This window comes from Lynx rufus, unplaced genomic scaffold, assembly GCF_022079265.1.
Source record: "Lynx rufus isolate CCGP_SWC_20201006 ecotype Redwood Valley unplaced genomic scaffold, mLynRuf1.p SCAF_20, whole genome shotgun sequence".
In the NCBI taxonomy this organism is placed as follows: Eukaryota; Metazoa; Chordata; class Mammalia; order Carnivora; family Felidae; genus Lynx; species Lynx rufus.
The window spans coordinates 28,453,048-28,476,810 of NW_025814835.1; the positions used below are offsets into that span (position 1 = coordinate 28,453,048).

The 23,763-nt window shown below is 43.7% G+C and overlaps 1 protein-coding gene across 2 annotated transcripts in view; it reads left to right on the forward strand.

Annotated features, from left to right (window-relative positions):
• EPG5 (ectopic P-granules 5 autophagy tethering factor) overlaps nt 1-23,763 on the forward strand; it is a 110,045-nt gene that overhangs the window by 42,171 nt on the left and 44,111 nt on the right. For both annotated transcript variants that reach the window (XM_047086311.1, XM_047086310.1), the window contains 11 exons: nt 2,085-2,225; nt 5,302-5,446; nt 5,672-5,869; nt 6,258-6,368; nt 7,848-7,970; nt 8,886-9,052; nt 9,898-10,119; nt 11,933-12,056; nt 15,523-15,667; nt 17,506-17,677; nt 19,231-19,393. In XM_047086311.1, the coding sequence (XP_046942267.1) occupies nt 2,085-2,225; nt 5,302-5,446; nt 5,672-5,869; nt 6,258-6,368; nt 7,848-7,970; nt 8,886-9,052; nt 9,898-10,119; nt 11,933-12,056; nt 15,523-15,667; nt 17,506-17,677; nt 19,231-19,393 (1,711 nt within the window). The remainder of the gene's footprint in view (nt 1-2,084; nt 2,226-5,301; nt 5,447-5,671; nt 5,870-6,257; nt 6,369-7,847; nt 7,971-8,885; nt 9,053-9,897; nt 10,120-11,932; nt 12,057-15,522; nt 15,668-17,505; nt 17,678-19,230; nt 19,394-23,763) is intronic.

Sequence of the window (23,763 nt, forward strand, 5' to 3'; positions counted from 1 at the left end):
CCTGTGCAGAGAAGAGTGTGAGAGTCCTGATCTAATTAGTCTGGGGCCGTTCTCCAGATTATTCTGATGTACAGCCTGGATTGGGAACCACTCAAGAGTATGAGCAGAAGGAATTTAAAGGAAGGAGAGATCATTAGGGCAGGATGCCTGCGTGGAGGAGCTAAGCTTTGGAGAGGAGTCTTAAGTAGAGAAGGCGTCCGAGGCTAGGGGGCAGAGTGGTGACGCTCACCCTTGCCAAGTGACTAGTGCCCACTTGTTGAAGATTCAGCCTCGGACCATCCACTCCCCCGCCCATAGCACCTGTGTGCTCTGAGCAGAGCCCTTACTGTATTGTAGTGTAATCGTCTCTCTCGCTCTTCTCATGCACTGTGTGCTCCTTGAAGGCAGGGGCATCGTCCTTTCATCAGTGTATCTCCAGAACTTGAACTAGTATATATTTGATTCAAGCATGAACATGGGAAGGAGCACCAGGTGTCTGAGTAGGGTGGGGGAAGAGTGAGGAGTGATGAGGAAACACTCCTGACCGAAGCCCACGCTTCATGGTAGTGAACGGAGGTGATCAAGTAGGTCAGTAGGACTAGTGATGGACAGATTTGAAAGTCAGGTAAAAGAGGGTAGAAGTGATCCACTGGGACGAGGAGAGATCTTAATTAAGCACTTTGGGAGGCACTCTACATCTTTTCCAATAGCCCTCGTATCATTCTCAGGGTCCTGTACCTCAGGCACCTCATCTATAAAATGGGAATAGTAATAGTACTGGACTTACTCTATGAGCCTTAAGTGAGTTCTAATTCACTGAACACGTTTAGCATATGTCTGGCGTGTGGATTCAGAGTGTAGTGTTCTGAACGCAATCGTTTCATGGTTCTTCTTGTTTCTTCTATTCATTCTGGGACTGTAGTTCCTTTACTCACTGATAAGACTGTGTGTCTTCTCCAAACATAAGTATTTGTTTGGTGCTGATTACCAAATCCTGAATGGAGTGAAGGTGGGAATAAAGAGTTTCTCTTTGGGGCTGAATTCCATCCACCACGGTCGTCTGGGATGTATGCATACTAGAATTAACGATCTTTTGAATGTGCTTAGGGTTGGGTGCAGAGTATGCAGCAGTATAAGTTGTATACGAATATGACATCACAGAATACAGAGAACAGTAGTCAAAGAAATCACCCAGAATCTTTCTCACCCTAATGAAACATTGTTTTGTTTTGTTTTTTGATATTTATTTTTGAGAGAGAGAATGCATGCGCACAAATGGAGGGGGGGCGGGGGGGGGGGAAGGCAGAGGATCCAAAGCGGTCTCTGTGCCTACAGCAGCGAGCCTGATGTGGGGCTCAGCTCATGAACCATGAGATTATGAGCTAAGTAAGCTGACGTCAGATGCTCAACTGACTGAGCCACCCAGGCACCCCTGGTATACATTATTTTTAAATAATGTAATAATATTCGCATTGAATGCATTTTTCCAAAATTTACATAAATCATGTGTGCTTCTGAGTTTGTGATTTTAAACAATTTTGAAAAGTCCATCTTTTACATGGATCATCTGTCATATGTTCCTCCGCATTTGAGATTATTTCTTAAAGATAGATTTTCTGAAGTGCGTGAAAGAGTAAATTTTTATGCAAATTGGTTTCAGAAGAACTTTGCCATTTTATACTAACAGAATGAATGCACTTTTGAATCTTCTCTTTGCTCTGCTACCTTGTGGGAATATGCAGACAGTGAGAGCCCCACGGCTCTTAGAAGAAGCACCATTTGGGAAGCAAAGTAGGGTAGTGGCAAAGTGCTGTGGACTGGAAATTTGCAAACCTGGGTTCTCATTTTGGCCCTCCATTAGGAAATTATGTGAATTTGGGCATGATCCTTCACCTTTCTCATGTGTAAAATGAGCATATGGATGAAACTTAAGTTCCTTTGTGCTCCAGAACTCTGATGCTAGTATTCCTGGGCTAAGTTTGGTGGTGCAGAAATGTGGAGACCTGAGATCAACTGGGTAGCAAGTAGGCTGATGGCTCACTGGAAGAACGTCATTTTCTGAGCCGGCTGCCTTGCATGCTCATTGCCTTTGTCTCTTTCCATAGCATTGAGAAGTTCTGTGCAGAAGGCATCCCACTGTTGGGAATTCTGGTCCAGTCGAGGCATTTGCGAACAGTGGTTCATGTCCTGGATAAGACCCTGCCTTTGTTCTACCCTTGCCAGTATTACCTTCTGAAGAATGAGCAGTAAGTAGAAAACAGCCTGGGGAGTACAGATGACTGCTTGCAAGTAAAAGAGGGAATGATATAATTCACTGGTGTATTTTTTTATGAGGCAGAAAACTTCCTGCCTAGTTTAGAATGCAGTTTGATAAACAGTGACTCTTATAATGATTCTTGTTTTATTATCATGAAAGATATTTCCATTTCTCATTTAATTTTAGATTGCTTATAGCTTATTAGCAGTTGAAGGGAAGTTTCCATGAAACCTGGGAATAGTGCTTCTGACACTGAGCAGCAAATGGCTTTGCCATTGTAACAGTAGCAGAACACATTGCTGTTAATTGTCTGTAGTATTACAAACAGATAAGATGCATAGGAAGGTGCTTATCACATGAGACATACATAATCTTGTTGAGAAAACAAGACTTTTGAGGTAATTACAAAACTTATGAAGCAAAGTATTATTGGCAAGGCCATGCATGCTGTGGTGTATAGGTTGCATTCGCGTTGTGTGGTAAAAGTATATGGAATTTAGGGTAAAAGAAATAGCTGCTTGGAAGGGAGGGAATTAAGAATTAAGGATGGGGTGTTAATCAAGACTTAATTGCACATGATAAAAACCCGGTGCATGCTGGTTTCTTCAAGAAGGGAATGTTTTGGCTCATGTGATTGGGAAAAGGGCTCATGATAACATCAGGTCATTCTAAAGTGGTAGTTCTCAGTCAGGGGTGATTTTGACCCTTGGGACATTTGGTCTCCAAATGATTTTGGTGGTCACATCCTGGTGGGGAGCGGGAGGCAGTGGATGGTTGGGCAAGGGGGTGGTTGAAGGGGCGACTGGGGGAGTCTGCTACTAGTATCCGCTGGGTAGAGGCCAGGGGTAGTGCTGAACGTCCTGCAGTACATAAGAGAGCTCCTCACAGTAAAGAATTAGCCAGCCTAAAATGTCAGTAGTGCCAAAGTTGAGAGACCCTGGATTAGTGTTTCTCTGTTTTTCTCTTATCCTCCTTCCCAGGTCCCTTGGCCCCGCCTCTCTTTTCAGTTTTTCCACTGCAGGTGTGCTTTTCTGCAGGGGAATGAAAGTGTGTGGCTGTAAAGGGAACTAAGTACTACCCTGTGGGAAGGGCCAATGTTTTCTGTATCATTGTTCTTTGTAATGATCCCTGATTGGTCTGACCTAGTCATGTGTTCTCTCTCAGCCTGTTACTGTTCTGGGTGGTATTGACTAGTCCTGAGAGGAGGGTATAGGGATTCTGTTTTGAGGGCCCCTCCCTCCCAGAATTGGCAGTTTGGGGGGGGGAGGGTGGACAGCTCCCTTAATGAAAGGATGTGCAGTTAGCAGAAGGGAGAGAGAGAGAGAGAGAAGATGCTCAGTGAACAAAAGCAACAGATGGCCGAAACATATGACTTTATGGAAGAGGTGAGTTTCTAGTTGAGTTTTGAAGTGCATGTAGGCGTTGGGCCAGTGGGGAGGACAGGGTGGGCAGGGTGGGGCTTTTTCACTATGGGTAGGGGGTAAAAAGAGGGTCTGGAGGGGCCAGGCTGGGAAATAGTGAAGGCATAGAGAAGGAAAGTTCTCCCTGCCAGTTGGGGAGCAGGGTAGAGAGCACCTGGCTGGGGCCTCGAGAAGTGTGAGCACAGGTGAATTCCTTGACTTTGCAGGGCCTCTGTTTCTTCATTTGCATAATGGGCTGTTACACCTCGCATACAGGCTGGGTGTAAGGGTTAAGTGATATAAAGTACAATGGCTGGCACATTTTAGTAACTTGTTTTTAGATTTTTAAAAGATATTTTAGGGGCGCCTGGGTGGCGCAGTCGGTTAAGCGTCCGACTTCAGCCAGGTCACGATCTCGCGGTCCGTGAGTTCGAGCCCCGCGTCGGGCTCTGGGCTGATGGCTCAGAGCCTGGAGCCTGTTTCCGATTCTGTGTCTCCCTCTCTCTCTGCCCCTCGCCCGTTCATACTCTGTCTCTCTCTGTCCCAAAAATAATAAATAAACGTTGAAAAAAAAATTTAAAAAAAAAATAAAAAAAATAAAAGATATTTTAAAATTAGATTGAATGGCTTCTATATTTTTTTCTCTAATCATTAAATTTTGAATAACAATGACTCTTTCTAGGCTGTGTTTCAAATACTTCCTCTCTGTATCTCTCCCAGGCCCCTCTAATGCCTGCACTGGCTCTGTCCTCTGAACTTGTACAACACTTCATTGGTACCTTTCCCGCCCTCACTTTTCCTCTTGACTAGGGTTTGGGCCTCACTTGGGCCTGCACTGTGTCTCCTGTGAAATGGGAAGGGTGTTCATTCACCAATAACAATTGCTTATCAATTTGCGCTGTGTGCTGCTGCTGCCTGTACAGTGGGGAGGGAAGCAGGCCGGCCGTTGCCCTCAGACACGTAGGAAGTGATCACGTCCTCAGGATGCAGTTGCCAATTTTAAGGCCCATGGAGGAAAAGAACAGGGTGCCACGAGAGAGGTTAATGGGTTAGCTGTGTTTTAGATGGCAGGAAGGCTCGGAAAGTATCCTCTGAGGAAAGAACATTGTAGATGAGGTGTGGGGAGTGAGTAGGAGTTTGGTAGGTTAGGTGTGGGGGAATGTTTCAGTCAGAAAATCCAGCAGAAGCAGAGAGAGGAGGGAGCTGGAAACCCAGGAACTGAGGGCACTTCTTGACTGATTGTGGTGGGATCCCCCTTGTGCCCCTTTGTGCCCCTTCTACCACCGTGTAGGAAGTTGACTTCCAGTACAAGATTGTGGGATGATTTTACAAACATCTTGGCATTTGTTAGTGAGTGGGGAGGGGGTAAAGGGGCACTTGGGGTGGTGTTCCTCTAATGCTCTTGAACTTGTACGTGTTTGTGTGTCTTGGGATCTCTGTTCTCTATACTTCTGCAGGTAGATAGAATTCCTTTTAACCCACCTTAAATTTGAAAACTTCATTTTTCTGAAGTTCTTAAAGATTTATTGAAAATCCTAAATAGAGCTTTGGCCTAAAAATGGGATCAATTTCATGTTTTTCTGTTTCCTCCTAAGTAATTAGCCACTGGACATTTTGTTGACTTCTGATTGGAAGGTCAAATGCATTGTCTTGTGTTCTTGGCAGGTTTTTGTCACACCTCCTTCTGTTCCTACACTTGGACAGTGGCGTCCCTCAGGGTGTCACACAGCAGGTCACCCACAAGGTGGCACAGCACCTGACAGGAGCCAGCCATGGGGACAACGTGAAGCTTCTCAACAGCATGATCCAGGTCAGGCCCCCAGGAGGCCCCTAAATACACCCTTGCCCACCTTCCCAATCAGGCACCCTAGGGTTAGCACATCTGAGTGTTGGTCATTTCAAAGCACTTGGCACAGTGCTTTTGGCCAAGAACATCGCAGATTTGGGCTTTGTAGTGGAGGTAGTCATTTTGCTGGTGTTTTAAAAGTGGGAGCCTGACTCTTACTTCCACATCACTTGAGCGCTTTCTCCGTAGGCCCATGTATCTGTAAGCACCCAGCCCAATGAAGTGGGCCCCGTTGCCGTGTTGGAGTTCTGGGTTCAGGCTCTAATAAGCCAGCATCTTTGGTACCGAGAACAACCCATCCTTTTCCTCATGGACCACTTGTGTAAAACAGCTTTTCAGCTGATGCAGGAAGACTGTGTGCAGAAGTTGCTCTACCAGCAACATAAGGTAAATCTCCTAGAGAATTTGTCTTTCGGTCATTGTCTAGATAGTAGCCTTCGCAGGATGCTCCCCCAAATGCACAGTTCTCAGTACTACTCTGGGGCCACTGCCTTTTTAAGCTTGATCTTCTTGGTACCCGATCTCAGTAACCACAGTCTGCTAATGCAGATTCCAGGGAAGCTAAAGGAAAGGACCCCCCAGGAGGAGCCTTGCTCATGACATTTGGCTGTAATACGCTGCCTGTGGCTCTCACTGCTGGTGGACTAATTATGAAATCTGTGTCTTACCAGAATCTACCATCACAGTAAGATAATTGCTGATATGCTTGAAAAGGTCATTGATAAGGTTTTTTTAAAGCCTTCTCTCTCTGTTCCACATCCTGTCCCCTGTATAGAATGCTTTGGGTTACCACTGTGACCGGAGTCTGCTCTCTTCTTTGGTGAGCTGGATCGTGGCTGGCAACATCACTCCTTCCTTCGTGGAGGGCTTGGCCACGCCTACTCAGGTAGGAAAGCCCTTGTGGACCATTGGTAATCTTTGCGAACTTTTAATGTTCTCATCTTTACTAATGTATTGCTAGCAGCTTTAAATAACGCTCATTTAGCTCTTGGCACGTGTAAGAACCCTCGTTCGTTTAATCCTCGGAGCGGCCCTCTCCTGAGGTTGTGCTGTTGCTGTTCCGTTTCACTGAGGACTTAACTGAGGTTGAATGGAGCCGAGCAACTGGCTCAGGATCAGACCGCTGGTGGTCAGTCCTGGTCTGCCCGGCTGTAGAGCCTGCCCGGCAGCACGGTTGAGGGTGGATGCTGGAGCCAGGCCGCCCGGGGTGCACACTCGGTTCTGATGCTTGTTAGCCCAGTGCCTTGGGTAGGGCTTACCTCACTGTCCTCAGCTTCCTCAGCTGGGTGCTGGGAGTACTGAGTGCACCTGCACGGGATGTACTTAGAGCCGGGCTTAGTATGTCACACGGTGCACACGAGGCGTTGGCCGCTCTTGTCAGCGATAGCGGCCGCAGCAGCACTTTTTTCATGATTACCACCTCTCCGACTGTGAGTGTCGAATTATGGCCCTGATCCATCACTTAAACCAGTAGCGACATCCTTCAGCCTCCCATCACAGTCTTCCCTCCCGCTCTTCCTCTTAACTCTCGTGATCCAGCCGAAACACACTCCTTGCTGTTACCTACCGTGTCCCATGTGTTTCCACCTCTTTGCCTTTTCCTCACTGGTCCTCTTGCCAGGCATCCTTCGCCTCCATTCTCCACACAGAGCCGTCTCTGATATGTCCACCTCTGTGATCCCGCTCTCCCTCTGCTGGCTTCCCGGAGCACTGGACTCCTGATTCAGTACTCACCACCTCTCACTTCACATTGTGATTACTTATATATTAGTTTTGTCTCCTGTATACGAGATGGAAAATTAAAAAAAAAAATTTTTGAACATTTATTTTTATATTTTTGAGAGAGAGAGAGAGAGAGAGAGAGAGAGCACGAGTGTGGGAAGAGCAGAGAGAGGGGGAGACATAGAATCCAAAGCAGGCTCCAGGCTCTGAGCTGTGAACACAGAGCCCGATGCAGGGCTTGAAGCCACGAACTATGAGATCATGACCTCAGTTGAAGTCAGACGCTCAAGAGACTGAGCCACCCAGGTGCCCTGAGATGAAAAACTTCTTAAGGGCAGAGCTCATGTCTGGCCGTCTTTCCTGTCCTTGTGCATACAGAACCTGCATGTTGCATGAACAAACATTTTCTTTTACTGAAGTAGCTTTTCCAAAGGAATTCAGCATTTTTCAATGATCTTTTTTATCTAAGTTTATATCTGTGACAAGAACAGAGGTAGGTATAAAACTCTGTTAATTTTGGAAATTATAAATACTTGTTGATTGAGATATCTGGTAGAAAAGATGTTAATTTGTAGACTATTGGGATGTATTTGGTCTGAGTGAGCTGCTCATTCCCCTCGCTCTTAACCTGCTGTCATTGTAGGTCTGGTTTGCCTGGACAGTACTGAACATGGAATCCATCTTTGAAGAAGACTCCCAGCTCCGAAGGGTCGTTGAAGGGGAATTGGTTATAAACACTGCTTTTACCCCTGACCAAGCTCTGAAGGTGCAAATAGCAGTTCTGCATTTGAGTGGGAGAAGGTGGTTCTCTGATAGATTTATCTATAGCTTTTAAACTTCTCCGTTTTCTTTCGTTGTAAATGTTTAGAAAGCACAGTGTCCAAACCAGTGCTTAAAACTGTATAACTGAAGTGCATCCTTCTTTCCAAGGTTTATTTAGCATGAAGAGCCACATCGTTATGATTGAAGGCTGTGTTTTTGCGTGTGTGGAGGGGATTGCCATTGTTTTATAGCAATTTCCAGTGTGTCTCATGTGCCTTAGTCCCCCGGAGAGCTTGTTAAAAATCAGATTCCTGGATCCCAACTTTCGAGATTCTGAGTTTCTAAGTGTGGAGTGGGACCAGGAATTTGTTTTAAAAACTCCCTAGCTGATCTGTAGGCTCACTGAAGCGAAAGAACACTGGGATAAAGCTTTAAAATGTAAGACCTATTTCAGGGTCTTATAATACAGATTTTGCTTTTGGGTTTCAGAGTCTGTCATGGAGTTTATCATTCTGGAAAGTCCTTTTCAGATCTAAGTTTTTAAGAGATTGATAATGTTTGGCAGTAAAACTGGCTTTTGGTTTTCCTATCATTCTGCTCCCTTCCACTGTGGCGTTTTATGTGCAAAGGCCTGGAGAGGCACAGAAATGAGATAAGACTAGGTGATGTGTAAGACACATTTCAATCTGGGGGCCTGGGAAATGTTTTGATGGAAAAAAAAACCCCTGCCCCATATGTTTTGCTACCAAGGAGGTTAAAGTATTAGTTAGTGGGTCGGAAAGGTCAAGGTTCTATGACTTGTTTTACTTACTGAATTGAAACAAAACGTTCAGTGTTTTCATTTGGATCACTTAGAAAGAGCAGACTGTTTGGAACTGTGATCATGTCATGGTTGCTCAAGGGCCCTCCTCTTTTGTAGAAAGCCCAGGCCCAGCTGAAGCTCCCCATCGTCCCGTCCCTCCAGAGGCTGCTGATTTATCGCTGGGCCCACCAGGCCCTTGTTACGCCTTCTGATCACCCTCTTCTGCCTCTCATCTGGCAGAAGTTCTTCCTCCTGTATCTTCACCGCCCAGGACCGCAATATGGGTATGGTACCCCGTGTTGTTGTAAGTGTCTGTGAACCTGTTCTTGATTTGGCGCTGCTCTGATGCTCTGTGTCCTCCGCCGTGGCCTGTAAGTTAGAACCGTTCTTCGACCTACGACTAGCAGTGTCCCTCTCTCCCCTGTTTCACACTTATTAGACTAGACCATTTTTGAGTTTAAGGTATCTTATGGCAGCTCCTTCTTTGCCATCCCCTGTTCCCAATGGGGTGAAGACAGTTCCAGATACCTGGAACCAGGCAAGGTGTAGTGTAGAGCCTCTAGAGCTGCAAAGGGAGGGAAACTGCTCCACACAGGCTGCTTGTGTGACTCTTGGGAGCCCGTCCAGGCGGACTGCTGATGGGCATGACAGGTGTGAACAAAGGCCTGGCTGTGCCCGGCAGCCCTTGGGCTGGGAGGTGTCTGCCATTTCCACTGGGTCTGAAGGGACTCTGGTCGGCTGGAACTGTCCACTGTTCCCGACCATATTCTCGGACTCCAGCCCAATTCCTAGCTCACCCTCACTCCCTTAACTCCGTCCATCGGAACATACGGATGTTGGTTATTGGGCACTTCTGTTTTCTACCAGATTGTAAGTTCTTCTAGAGCAGAGACTGTCTTTATTCAGTAACCGCTAAGTGGTGGTAATACCTTGTGTAGTATTTCATTCTTTTTAAAACTGCTTTCATATATACCGTGTTGTTGGAGCTGCATACTAACCATTGAGGTAGAATAATAGGTATTAATTCAGTGTGGGATATTTATAACCATTGACTTGTTAATTGATTGTGATTTTGTGCCACATAGATCATGTTGTGTTGATCTTGTAATCTATGCTTATATTTTTTAAGGTTACCCATAGATGGTTGTATTGGAAAAAGGTTTTTTCAAAGCCCTGCTCATACCAGTTTGTTGAGAGAAATGAAGAGGCGCCTGACTGAGGTGGCCGACTTCCACCATGCTGCGAGCAAGGCCCTCCGCGTTCCAGCAGAGGGCAGTGAAGGGCCACCTGCTGGCCAGGCTGGCACCCCTGGTTACCTGACTTCCCCAGAGCTGCACACGGAGCTCGTGAGGTGGGACATGGTTATTTAGCCATTTATGCTGTGGTTTGCAGCACAGGTACTGTGCCGGAACAGTTATCTGTGTTACAGACTGCCGGGTGCTGTTCTCTCGGCCCCGATAGGATGTGGAGGGTGGCAGTGACCAGGCTTGCATCTTGTCATGCTTCCTTTTTAAGTTCTTCATGAGAAGAAAGTCAGCAGTGTGGATCTAGCTCTATCAAGTACCCGGAGTCCGAATGGAAGGCCTTAAACCAGAGGGCTGATATCCTCTCTGTTTCTCTATGTAATACTAGAAACAAACCAAAACAATTGATCATAGCAGGTAAACACCTAGTAAAGCCTGCTAGGACACTTCTTTAAAGGAAATTCATGAGCAAGGCAGGGTTCTTTAAGTGAAGTCCAAACACCTCTAGGAATCTGCCTGGGGTAAGGTAGGATCTAGTAATCACCCAAAATTGCTTCTAAAATCGGGTACAGTATGTGTGTCCCCCCCCAGACGTTAAGAACTCTGGAGTAAGGTTGGTCCCTTTCACGCTGTTCCTTTACCTTTCATTTATAAGCTTTCTGTAAACCAGGTATTAGTCTTCTAAATAAGACTTAATAAAAATGGCTTCTAATAATTAGCCCTGAATGCAAAATGTCTTGGTGAGGAAGCCCAGGGTTTTGATCCAGCACTGAGGCTTCAGGCTTGCTTGACCTAAAAGCCCTTCGGGCTATCTTTCAGCCTTTGGAATGATTTCTGCCCTCATCTTGCTTGCTTCTTGAAGGAAAACTTACTTTTAGCCAGGCTTACGCCATGGGGAGGCTTAATCTTTGAACGTTTAAATCAGCCAAGAAAGTTTGATGTGCCCTTCCGCCTCTCTTAAATCCCCCTTCCTTTGGCGTGTTGGTAAAGTAGCCATCTAGCTGCATCAGAAGCTGGGAGAGAGCTCTGTACCAGCCTCTTGCGTGTGAGAGCCTCAAAGTCCTGTCCCTGCCTCTGTTCCTACGCAGACTGCCTCAGAGGTGAAGGAGGTAGTTTTCCATGTTACCGAGCAAAGCCAAGCCATGCCCCCTCCCAGACCCCACCCAGCAATTTGGGTGCCACAGATTCCTCTAGTACCTGTTGCTGTAAACAACTGCTTAAAATACCGGTGATCTTAGCTCAATGGACTGTGTTCCTTGTAAAAACAAAGGAAACATCATTAAATTTTTTTTAAAGTTTCTACTGGAAAATGGAGATTTTTTTTTTTTCCCTTTCTTTTTTTAGCTGGGCGTTGTTCTGTTCCTTCTTAATAGGAGCAAGGTGTACACATGCTTTGAGTCCTCTTTGTGCTTCCTTGAAGCGGGAGAGCGTCATTGAGCCTGAAGCTGGCAGGTTTTTCCATTGTAGTAGTTTAAGATGGCTTTTAATGTCTTCTCTAAAAGATAGAAAATGTGTTTATTTGAATGTTAGTTAACCTTTTCCAACCACTGAGGCTCACCGACTGGATTGCCCAGGAAAGAAAAACTCCAAATTCAGATCCTAGGTCTGTGTTAAAATCACCTTCTCTGGTTATTTTTTCTGTACGTTGTATTTACCCCTGATTTAATAATAGAATTCACAGAGCCCTTTCTTTACGGCCTTGTTGTAGCAATTATCGCATGAGATCGTAAGGATTTGTGACCTCCTCCCCTGCTGGCCCGTGAGCTTCTTGGGGGCTGTGGTGGTGGTTGGAAGCATTTTCTGTATTCTGTGCTTTTTACTTTTATGTAGTAGTGACAGTGTTCCTAGACATGTAAGAAACGTCATTTGCCTGCATGTCTTTTTGTATTTTATATAATTACGTTTTTTTTTTTCTTTTAGGCTCTTCAATGTATATATATTATGGCTAGAAGATGAGAATTTTCAAAAAGGAGATACCTATATCCCTTCTCTACCAAAGTATTATGATGTTCACAGGCTAGCAAAAGTGATGCAGAACCAGCAGGTGATACTGCAGTACTGTCGCTCTTAGCATATCTGTGATAGAACATGTCACAGTCATAATCTAATGTTAAATCCACTTACTGATATGGAAATGGGTCACTGGCATGTTCAGGAGGTGCAGTTGGGGTACAGCCACTGTGGAGGGCAGAGGATGCCAGATAGGTGAAGAGGGGTTACATTGTTAAAGGCCATGTATGCCTTCCTAAAGAATTTGGATTTGTGCCAAAGTATTTGTTTGGAGAGCCGTTAAAATAGTGTGAGTCATTAGATAAATGGGTGAATTTAAAATATGTTGAAGAAGAATCAGTAGGAACAGGAGGAATTTTAGATTAGATACACAGGTGGGATTGATACTGTCATAGGATTGTTTCGATATAAAGGACAGCCAGACTTCTAGAGTGGGCAACTAGAGATACTGTTTACAAAGATAGAGGATACTGGAAGAGGAGGTGCCACAGGGGCTTCAAGGAGAATGGTGTACCGGGCCTTTGGTAGGGAGGGAATGCATAGGTCTAGAACTTAGGAGTGGGGCAGTGTAGGAAATACGTTTTTTTTGTTTGTTTTTTTTACTTAAGTCCACGTTAGGTAGCATATGGTGCAATACTGATTTCAGGAGTAGAATTTAGTGATTCATCACTTACATATAACACCCAGTGCTCATCCCAATATGGGCCCTCCTTAATGCCCATCCCCCGTTTAGCCCATCCCCCACTCACCTTCCCTCCAGCAACCTTAGTTTGTTCTTTGTATTTAAGAGTCTCTTACGGTTTGTCCATCTCTGTTTTTCTCTTATTTTTGTTTCCTTTCCCCTATGCCAATCTGTTTTGTTTCTTAAATTCTACATGAGTGAAATCATACGATATTTGTCTTTCTCTGACTGACTTATTTCGCTTAGCCTAATACACTCCAGTTCCATCCATGTTGTTGTAAATGGCAAGATTTCATTCTTTTTGATCGCTGAGTAATAGTCCATTGTATGTATGTGTATGTGTGTGTATATGTATACACACACACCCCACATCTTCTTTATCCATTCATCAGTCGATGAACATTTGGGCTCTTTCCATACTTTGGCTATTGTTGATAGTGTTGCTATAAACATGTACCCCTTCGAATCAGCACTCCTGTATCCTTTGGATAAATACCAATAGTGCAATTGCTGGGTTGTAGGGTAGTTCTATTTTTAATTTTTTGAGGAACTTCTATACTGTTTTCCAGAATGGCTGCACCAGTCTGCATTCCCACCAGCAGTGTAAAAGGGTTCCTCTTTGTCGCATCCCCGCCAACATCTGTCGTTACCTGAGCTGTTAATGTTAGCCATTCTGATAGGTGTGAGGTGGTACCTCATTGTGGTTTTGATTTGTATTTCTCTGATGATGACTAATGTTGAGCATCTTTTCATGTGTCTGTTTGCCATCTGGATGTCTTCTTTGGAAAAGTGTCTTTTGCCCATTTCTTCACTGATTGTTTGCTTTCTGGGTGTTGAGTTTGATAAGTTCTTTATAGATTTTGGATACTAACCCTTTATCTGATATATCATTTGCAAATATCTTCTCCCAAGGAAATACAAGTTTAATGGTAGTAGAGCATCTAGATTGAGAGGAGGACTGAATGGAGCTAGGGCCCCAAGGCATAGAGAAATAAGGCTAAGAACACAGAGCCAGAGCAGCAGGAAAAATAAATAGGCAGTCATGGACTGAGATCCTTTGAGCGCAGTTCTGTGTTCATCCCTCTTTGTCCTCTACACGCCACGGCCTTATCTAAGAATCTGCATGTAGCGGATGACTGGTCAGTGTTTTTAAAAATATTAGTCATAGTGTCTTGGTTCTCTGATAATTATCTTGGCTCCCCATCATCTACAGAATTAATACCGTTCTCTTTTTTTTAAGTCTTTGCCATTTGATTTTATAGCTCCAATTTTTATCTGTAGTTCATGTTTAGTGTTGTTCTGTCTTTTTGTGGTTTTCTGAGACATCTCTGCTTACCTATCGTTAATTCTCAGTATTCTTAATCATTAGCCTCTGTCAACAGTTACTTAGCACAGAGGCAGACAAGGTGATAGTGACCCCACTGAAAGGAGATGGGTGTGCACAGTAGGAGGGACTGGTACAGCACCTCCAGCAGTTGTCTGGTGCTTCTAGGTTTCAGACTTGTGGTCAAGATGACTTTGGAGTTCCTCTCCTGAGTCTGGAATGCCTCATGCCATGGTTGGTTTGGAAGTAATGATTTAGGACTTCATGGCAGTGTGCCCATTACAAGCCAGAGATTTGTAGGTTTAGCGGAATCCTTTAAACACTTAAGATCAGAAAGAAAAAAAATAATCATCCACAAAACCATAGTCCATAGCTGATCACCTTCCTACTATTTGGTACAGTTTTTAGTGATCATGGAGAGCTGACATTTCTTTTCATTAAAGACAGTCTCCCATTCTAATAATATGTATTGATCATCAAAGTGAAGCATGTAGTTCAAAATATGCAAGATAGTTTATTGGAGTGTAGGAAGAGAATACTAAAACTTCTTTGTTTTCTCATTTTATTTATTTTACCTTTTATAATAAATTCAATCATACAGAAAAATAGAATAGCGTAGCACACATGCCCTTCTCCCCCTGCCCACTGTGTACCGGGTGTCTAATTTTATCTATAGCCCGTTCACTCCCTTCACCATATTATTTTGGAACTAATTCTAGAAAGCATTTGATACATGAAGATTTCAAAAGATGAGGATTAAAAAACTATTATAACCCAATAGCATTTATATCTGAAAAATATTAAGAGCAGTTTCTTAGTATCAAATACTGAAGTTGTGTTCAAATTTCCAGTTACCTCATAAATGTCATAAAATTTTTATTTTTATTTTTATAGTTGAATCAGGATCCTCATTTTGTAATTGGTTGACAGCTCTTATAAGTCTGTTTGATCTATCACTCCTCCCTTATTCCTTTTTCCCCCTGTAGTTTGTTGAAGAAACTGGATAGTTTGTCCATAGAGTTTCCCCAGAGTCTGGATTTTGCAGATTGTCGTAGTATGGTTTAATATGTTTCTCTGTCCCCTGTATTCCTGTAAATTGGTATTGGGACCAAGGGCCCAGATTCTTTCTAATCCAGATAGTTATTTTCAATATATTTGTTACCTATCTCTTTAAAATTTCTGGGTTTTAACTTACTAGGTCAGTAGTATTTGTATACAGTGTATAAATATACAGTTGGTGGGGCCATTAAAATTATTTTTTCTGTTCTTGGTGCATAATCAAACTCCTGCAAAGATTGCTAGTATCATTTAGAACATGATCCTTCTTAACACTGGAGAACTTGGTATGGACCACCTCGTGCTGAAACTTTCTGGTCTACCTTTTAGTTAAATATATAATTTTATATGTGATTTATGATTCATCTGTGAAAGTTCAAGTCCTATGTGAATATATGATTCATCTGTGAAAGTTAAAGTCCTATGCTTTAATTCTAGGATCTGTGGATGGAGTATTTGAACATGGAGCGCATACGTTATGAGTTCCAGGAGACTGTTGGTCTGTGGACACAGGCCACACTTGAGTCCCATTCGCCGCCCTGCAGTTTGTCAGTGCAGCTGGACTTCACTGATCCTTTGTTGGGTGAGCTGTACCACCATCATCCCCCTTCAGTGAATGAATGAATGAATGAATGAATGAATTGAGGGTTAAGGTTTACACAGTGTATCCCTCCAGTGAGAATTGTTTTTTTAGAAGTTCATTGTTACCTTGTCTGCACCTTAGGGTTAGGTTCAGCAATGAGTGAGAGAAAACTTCAAAACAGTAATGGTTTACGTAAGGTGCTTTTTCTCCCATAAAAGAAGTCTGGAGGCAGGCAGTTCAGGCAGTAGCTTTAGAGTCGTGGCCTAAAATGTTCTTGAGAGAAACTTGAACAAAGTCAGGAGTCTTTTCCAGTGATTAACATCCGACTTTGTTACTTTCTGTGCAGGGAGTAGTTGTTCTAGTGGAAAAACCCCAGCCATATGGGACGATCCCGTACTTGACCTGTTTGGAATGTTAAATTCCATCTGTTTGGGGTGCAAACAATACAGGTTTTTTTATGCCAACTAAAATCATGGCTATTAAATTTTCTTTTATTTTTCTTAAGCACAGAAAATGGAATGCTACATCTGGAATGAAGTCGGAAATTCATAGTAGTTCCTTAAGTATTTGTTGACTTGATTTATTGACTTGACATTTCCTTGACCTCTCCTGTTCCCTATTACCTTACTGTTGAAAAGAGGCAGGTATGTGGCAGCATTTTTCTTCCTGTGCTCAGTCCCCACCTGCTGTATGGTATGTGTATAGTGCAGTGAAGAGAGAGGGTGGGAAGATAGGAATTTATTGATTTATTGGATACCTGTGTGGTCAGCTCTGTACTAGGTGTAGAAATACAAACATTTAGATTGGATTCACCACTATGACCCCATGTGCAATCCAGTGCAAAGTTGGATGGACAGATTTGCCATCACTTTTCTCATATGGCACCTGGTTTCTTATTTGGATTCCATTTATTGAGTGAATGAATAAGTGGATGAGTGAAAGAACGACAATATGACTGTATAATGTAAGTTCTGTAGGAGTTTGTGTCCATGCCTTTGTTCATTTTTTTTTTTTTTTTCAACGTTTATTTATTTTTGGGACAGAGAGAGACAGAGCATGAACGGGGGAGGGGCAGAGAGAGAGGGAAACACAGAATCGGAAACAGGCTCCAGGCTCCGAGCCATCAGCCCAGAGCCTGACGCGGGGCTCGAACTCACGGACCGTGAGATCGTGACCTGGCTGAAGTCGGACGCTCAACCGACTGCGCCACCCAGGCGCCCCGTCTTTGTTCATTTTAACTCGACTGGTCTCAGCCCTCCTGGTCAAACCTTGGCCTAATTTAAGATTTTTCCACTCAGCCATATTCTGTAACGCCCATTGCTTTTTCTCCTCTTCTCTGAAGTTTATCTGGATGATTGCATTAAACTCTTAACAGGACCGCCCTCCCCGTCCCCCCGTCGTTGACTGGTGATGGCTGCCATCTTCGTCAGACTTGCTTAGAGAGTTCGCTAGATCCCCTTTACGCTAGTTTCAAGTCCACACACTTGAGCATGTCGTGCGAGACTGTCTAGGGTAATAATTTAAGATCGTGAGCTTTGACTCTTTAACTCTCAGTAAGGAAGGCTGTTTGAGGCTAGGAGTTGTGTTTAATCATACCACATGCTCGTGAGCTCCTGACTCTTGGTAGAATATTAGTACCCCGGTGGGGGCTCCCTCAAAACTAGCAGGTAACGAAAGATAATGATTTTATTCATTTAGGCCACTGATGGTTTATGTAACTACTCTGTACATCTTCAGCATTCTTCTCGAAGGTAACCAGCCAAAGCTTTGCACTCAATTAGTATGTTACTACCTAGTAGTAGCCTTTACTCAGTAAACGCGACTTAATTTTCTTTCAGCTAAAGAAAGGGTTTTAAGCAACTTGCGGAAGCACGAGGCTCCCCAGCCTCCCCTTGATCTGCACCCAGTGAGGCCTCCTGTGCCAGTCATTTCCTCGGCTGTGCTCCTGAGTCAGAAGGACACCACCCAGCTGGTGCGCACAGACCTGAATCTGTTGCAGCAGCAGGCCAGGTGAGACCGTGTGACCTCCAGGGTCATGCCCCTGTGCTTGCTGCTGGGACAACTTGGATGCTTTAGTACCTTGAAGGGTTTCCTCATCAGCGTTCTTTCCATGAGGATGATTTGACCAGGCTGGCCCAGTCAGGTACCTCAGTTAGCCAAGTTGTGACAAGTCCTTCGGTTTCATGTTGAAAATGCGTGGTGCTTTCATGGACTAGGAATTTTACATTTCCTGTGGTGGCATTTCTGTGGGCCAGCAGTGCCAGCCAAGTGTTTCTTAAGCTTCTCCTGAGGAAACTTTCTGACACTGAAAAGATGGTATTAAAAGGGTAGGCAATGAGATTTACTTTCTTTTGTCACTGCTTTGCTCCCTAACTCTCCATATTCTTTAAGAAATTGCCTCAGGCACTTGATTAAAATGCGGGAAAATCATTTAGTGCTCTGAGTTAAAGTAGATACAGAACGATTAACTCTTTGTTTTTTTTAAGTGTTTATTTTTGAGAGGGAGAGAGAGCGTGGGAGGGGCTGAGGGAGAGGGGGACAGAGGATCCCAAACAGGCTCCGCGCTGACTGCCCCATGCGGGGCTCAAACTCATGAACCGCGAGATCATGGCCTGAGTTGAAGTCTGACACTCACCCCACTGAGCCATCCAGGCGCCCCCAGAGCAATCAACTCTTTAAGGTTTTGGTTCCAGCTTGCGGTCTGGCGAGAAGGAGCGGGTGTGGAGTGAATCTGTTTTATGAAGTAGAAGAGTCTAGTCTTTGCGAAGACACTGGGAATCGATCTCTTACTGGCTTTTTTTTTCCTTGGCCGCTCTTGGTCCAGGCACTGATTGTGTGCACGTGCATACAAATGTGCACCCCCGCCAGTGTGCGCACACACATGCCTACACGGTAACATAACCGTATCAACACCCTTGTAAACAGCTTTGTCCATCTTTGACAGTTCAGTTTGAGTTGCTAATACCGAAGAAATCACTGGTGCTTATAAGCAAGGTACCCTTTAGAATGCTTTAATTAGGATGGATTCCCATTTGCTCTTGTATATTTAAGGGTCCATGTAAAAAACATCGTTAGTGTAATACAGATTCTAAATGAAGCTTCGTTCCTGGCTAAAAAGTTGTCCCACTTTTCCTTCCTTTTTAAAATTTCTTTAAAAAAAAAATTTTTTTTTTCAATGTTTATTTTTGAGAGAGAGACAGACAGACAGAGGGTGAGTAGGGAAGGGGCAGAGAGAGAGGGAACCACAGAATCCGAAGCAGGCTTCAGGCTCTGAGCTGTCAGCACAGAGCCCGACTCAGGGCTCTAACCCATGAACCGTGAGATCGTAACCTGGGCCGAAGCGGGACGCCCAACCGATTTAGCCATCCAGGCGCCCCTAAAACTTTTTGTTAAGAAAAAGAGAGGATTTGGGTAAGGCTGGGCACACACCTTTGGTCTTTTGTTACTATAGGATACTTGGTCTTGATGCTCTCTGATGCAGGCTGGGGGGAACTGGAAGCCTTTATCACCTACCGTGAAACCTTTCCGAAGCCTTTCTTCTACTTCCTGATGTTGTTTTTCAGAACTGCAGCTCTTCGAGAATCTCAGCAGGTTGCCCTGGATAGTGAGCTGTTGGACACAATGCCCAAGCAGTATGTTAATAGAGAAGAACAGACCACACTACATTTGGAGTGTAGAGGCAGTAGTGGTAAGAAATGCCAAGGAGCAGCAGTTGTAACAGTTCAGGTAAGATTGTTTAAGCTTCTTCTTAATTCAGAGAATTTTTAATTGAGTCCGTAATAGTGGCATATTGTTGAGAGAGACTGAAAGAAGTTTGTAGCACACGATTCACATCCTGAAACACTTAATACATTTGGGGGGGTGAAGACCCACACAGAGCTGATCATGTATTTCCGTAAGTGCTCGTGTGTCCGACAAGGACAGAAATTCAAGAAAAGCATAATCACTGAGAAGATCCTTAGAGGGTTTTAAATTGATCTTCAAAAGACTTTGATGATGATGGTTTGGATTCTGTTAGAAGGAATGTGGGAATGGAGTCCTCTGGACAACCATTTAGGGGTCAGTGGCTAGGTCAGCCTACTTCAGATTGTTTTTGGGTGTGGTGGTGGGAATTCACATTGGAAAGGATGATCACTTGGGAGCTCCAACTGTGTGCTGTGGTCGGTGGGGAGCCACTGAAGACAAACGTGGGGGGGACGTGTGGAAAGCAGGTCAGTTGGATGGAGCCTGCCAACAGGCAAAGGAGAGACGTGCAACTCCGAGATTAGGAATTCAGCTGCCTCTTAGTGTCACCTTCTTGCACTGGAAAAACAGGCTTAATTAAGTTGGGTCTGTGACATTGAAAGGACTTCAGAATGGAGCTTAACTTTAGCCAGCACATCGTAGCACTTGCTTTATGCCTGACTCTGTGTAAACACTCTACAGAACTTATCCTCACGGCATCTCTGTGAGGTGGGAATTCTGGTTATCTTGTTTCCAGACGGGGAAGTAAAGGCATAGAAAGGTTAAGTTTCGTACCCAGAGTGACACAGCCACCGGGTGACAGAACCAGGGAGACCCGGGCAGGCTGGCTGCAGAACACAAGCTCCTTACTCGCTGCACCCTAGTCCTTCTGCGAGGGACTTCGGGTCCCCAGAGCTGGGGAGGAAATGCTCAGAGGTTGGCTACCGCATTTGCACAAACATAGCTCCTCTTTTTTTGTTAGCTTTTAGAAATCAGGGAAAACTTATTTTACTGACTCTTGGTTGTCTTTCATAAATTTCTTTTTGTGCTTCCTCATTTGAGCAGTTCTGATGTATTCTTCATCAGTCTCCTCGGGAGCCTGTTTTCTCTAAAATGTCTTCTCTGAAATAACTTACACACTTGTCTTTTTCGTTACCTTCGTAATTTGTTTTTGATAAAATAACATATTTGTATGCATCTAAAGTTAAGAAATTTGACATGGGATGTGAGACTCCCAAACACTGAGAGAACATCTTTGGCCAGGTGTTTTATAAAGTTAATTTTCTTTCAGTGTACTTTTCCCCCAGTTACTAATGTTTTAGTAACACTAGGTGGGAGCATTTAAGAAGGATCACTTGCTAAAATAATGGAGCTTGGAGATAAGTCTGCTGATTTAGGACCGAATTTGATTTGGTGCAAAAAAAAAAAAAAAAAAAAAAAAGAAATGTATCAAGTTCTAATTAAAAAGGGTCTCTTACTACCAATCTGTGCCTTCAGAAATACGGTATTTTTCCATATTTTGGAATTACACATCTTTGCCAGGCTGTTAATACTGTACAGAAAAGGGAATTCTCCTAAGATGCATTTTATTAAGTGACTTGGTAAGATAAGTACAAAAATGTTTTTTCAGTTCTGGCTAATAGCTTGCTCTGTGAAGAGTCATGAATACTTACTGCCCAGCCAAAAACCAGTTCTCTTTGCCTGACCGCCTGTTAACTCTCAGGGTCTTGTTGTGGTGGGCAATACCACCGGGCTGACTTGGGAGCTTCAGCTCCCAGCCTGTCAGTGACCTGGCTTTTTCCTTTTCAAAAAAGTCATCATAATCTTGATTTGTCTGAACTCTTGAATTGAAATTTCTTTTATAAGCTTTTGCTTTGTTAATTCTGAAATAGAAAGGTATACTTTTCCTGAAATACCTTCTAAGTAATTCTGATAAGACAGAGATTGGAAAGCAGATGATTTAGGATAAGGACTCAAATGAATGTGGCTTAGATTTTATTTTTACAGACAACACAAAAAATATTTATGCTTTATTTTCTCAAAAGAAAAATTGGTAAATGCAAAGATTGCTTGAAGAAAAAAGAAAAAAAAAGGACAGAGAAGAAAAGGAGATTTTATAGAGACCTAAAGAATTTGAAAAAATAGCTGTGTTTTATGGCCATAATCTCTTTAGAAATATCTAAGTTTTCTTAAAAAGCACATTCTAATTTTCTGCTGGCCTTGCTAGTTTGCCCAGCACCCTGACTTTCAGTTCTGTTTGGGAAGAGCTAGAAACTGGGAAACTCCCACTGATGGCTCCTGTCAATATTGACAACAGTATTTACTTCAGCCGTTAATTTTGCCTGATGATGCAGATGTGACAGAGGAATTGAAAATGTGAAGATGGCAGCTTTTGTAGTCTGATTTATTTTTTATTATTTTATTTTTCTTATTTATTTTTAAAAAAAGTTTATGTATTTATTTTGAGATAGAGAGCAGGTAAGGGGCAGAGAGAAGGAGAAACAGAATCCCAGGCAGGCTCCATGCGATCAGTGCAGAGCCAGATGTGGGGCTCAAACCCACTAACTGCAAGATCATGACCTGCACTGACATCAAGAGTCGGATGCTTAACTGACTGAGCCACCCAGGCACCCCATATTTTTCTTATTTTAGGGAGAGAGAGAGAGAGCGCGCGCGCACACAAGTGGGCAAGAGGGGCAGAGGGGGGAGAAGAGAGAGAATCTTAGGCAGGCTTCCTGCTCAGCACAGAGCCAGACTAGGGGTTTAATCCCACAACTCGGATCTTGACCTGAGCTGAAGTCAAGAGTCAGACGCTCAACCAGCTGAGCCACCCAGGTGCCTTGTAGTCTGATTTAAATAGGATTTCTTTGGAACGTTACATAGTAGTTGCTAACTAAGGTTGTCCAGGCGGTACTTGCTGGTTGATACTTCTAGGAATTGAAGATAAAAACTTTTTTTGGCTACTCATCAATAGCTAAGAGCAAGGTAGAGGAAAGTTGAAACTCTAGCTGCCATGAAGTTAGGACATTATGTAATCTATGCAAGTCAGTCAGGTTTGCTCTGAGTTTTGGCCAGAGATTGTACTTGAGTTTATTTATTTATTTTTTTTTTTAATTTTTTTTTTTTTCAACGTTTATTTATTTTTTTGGGGACAGAGAGAGACAGAGCATGAACGGGGGAGGGGCAGAGAGAGAGGGAGACACAGAATCGGAAACAGGCTCCAGGCTCCAGGCTCCGAGCCATCAGCCCAGAGCCTGACGCGGGGCTCGAACTCACGGACCGCGAGATCGTGACCTGGCTGAAGTCGGATGCTTAACCGACTGCGCCACCCAGGCGCCCCTGTACTTGATTTTAAAGCTGTCTCATTACACAAATGGATGACTTTGGTTATGGATGTCGGGGAGGGAAGGTGAGTTCTGATTGTTTATTACTCATCAAGAAATTGTCTCTGGGAGAGCATATGTCATGCAGAGGGTAGGTTGTGTTGCTTTTATACATAGAATTATATCCTCTCTGTATGCGTGTGTCTAGGGACCACTTCATGGCTATATACAGTAGTTTTGATCCTGTTTAACGTCATTTTATTATCTGGAGATGTTGAACGTCATGAGGTCTCTTCTAGTCCCTCCAAATCACTAGCCACTTTGTAGTTTCCCTCCAGAATTCCTTTTCATCAATGCAACCCTTAGATTGCTGGTTGTGCTTGCGTCTACCCCTGATCCCCATAGTCATTTGTGACATTGGCTGCTTTTGCCTACTGTTCGTGTTGGAGTTCATAATCTAGAGTGGGTGTGTGAATGGTCTTTAGTGAGTCAGTGAAGTCCCTGAAAGTATATGAAATTTTTTTGTTCTGGATAGTTCATAACTTCAGTAGATCCTTGGTAGTCTATGACCACTGAAAGGATTAACCCATATGTTGCTGACTCCTACTCTGCTTTTCTAGTCTAGAATTCTCTGAGTTCCAGATCTAGATTTCCACCTGCCTATGTGATTTTCTGTGAATGTCCCATAAATACTTCAAACTCCACAGGTCCCAGCCTAATCCAATTTTTACCCTCCAAACCTGTTTTTCCTGTAACAGGAAGTGGGGACCTGGGCATCAGTGTCATCTCCCCACCCTCATACTCCCCATCTAGTTATTTTCCAAGTCATACTGGTTCTGCTTCTGAAATGACTTTACATTTGTTTCTTTCTCTTTGTTCCCATTGCCATTGTCCCCTGGTAGGCCCACATTACTTTTCCCCTGAACCACTCACTACATAAGGCTTCCTGTCTATAGACTCTCTCCCTGTCCAGTCCGTTTTCCATTCTGCCACATTCATCTTTTTTTTTCTTAATTTTTTTTAACTTTATTTATTTTTGAGAGAAAGAGA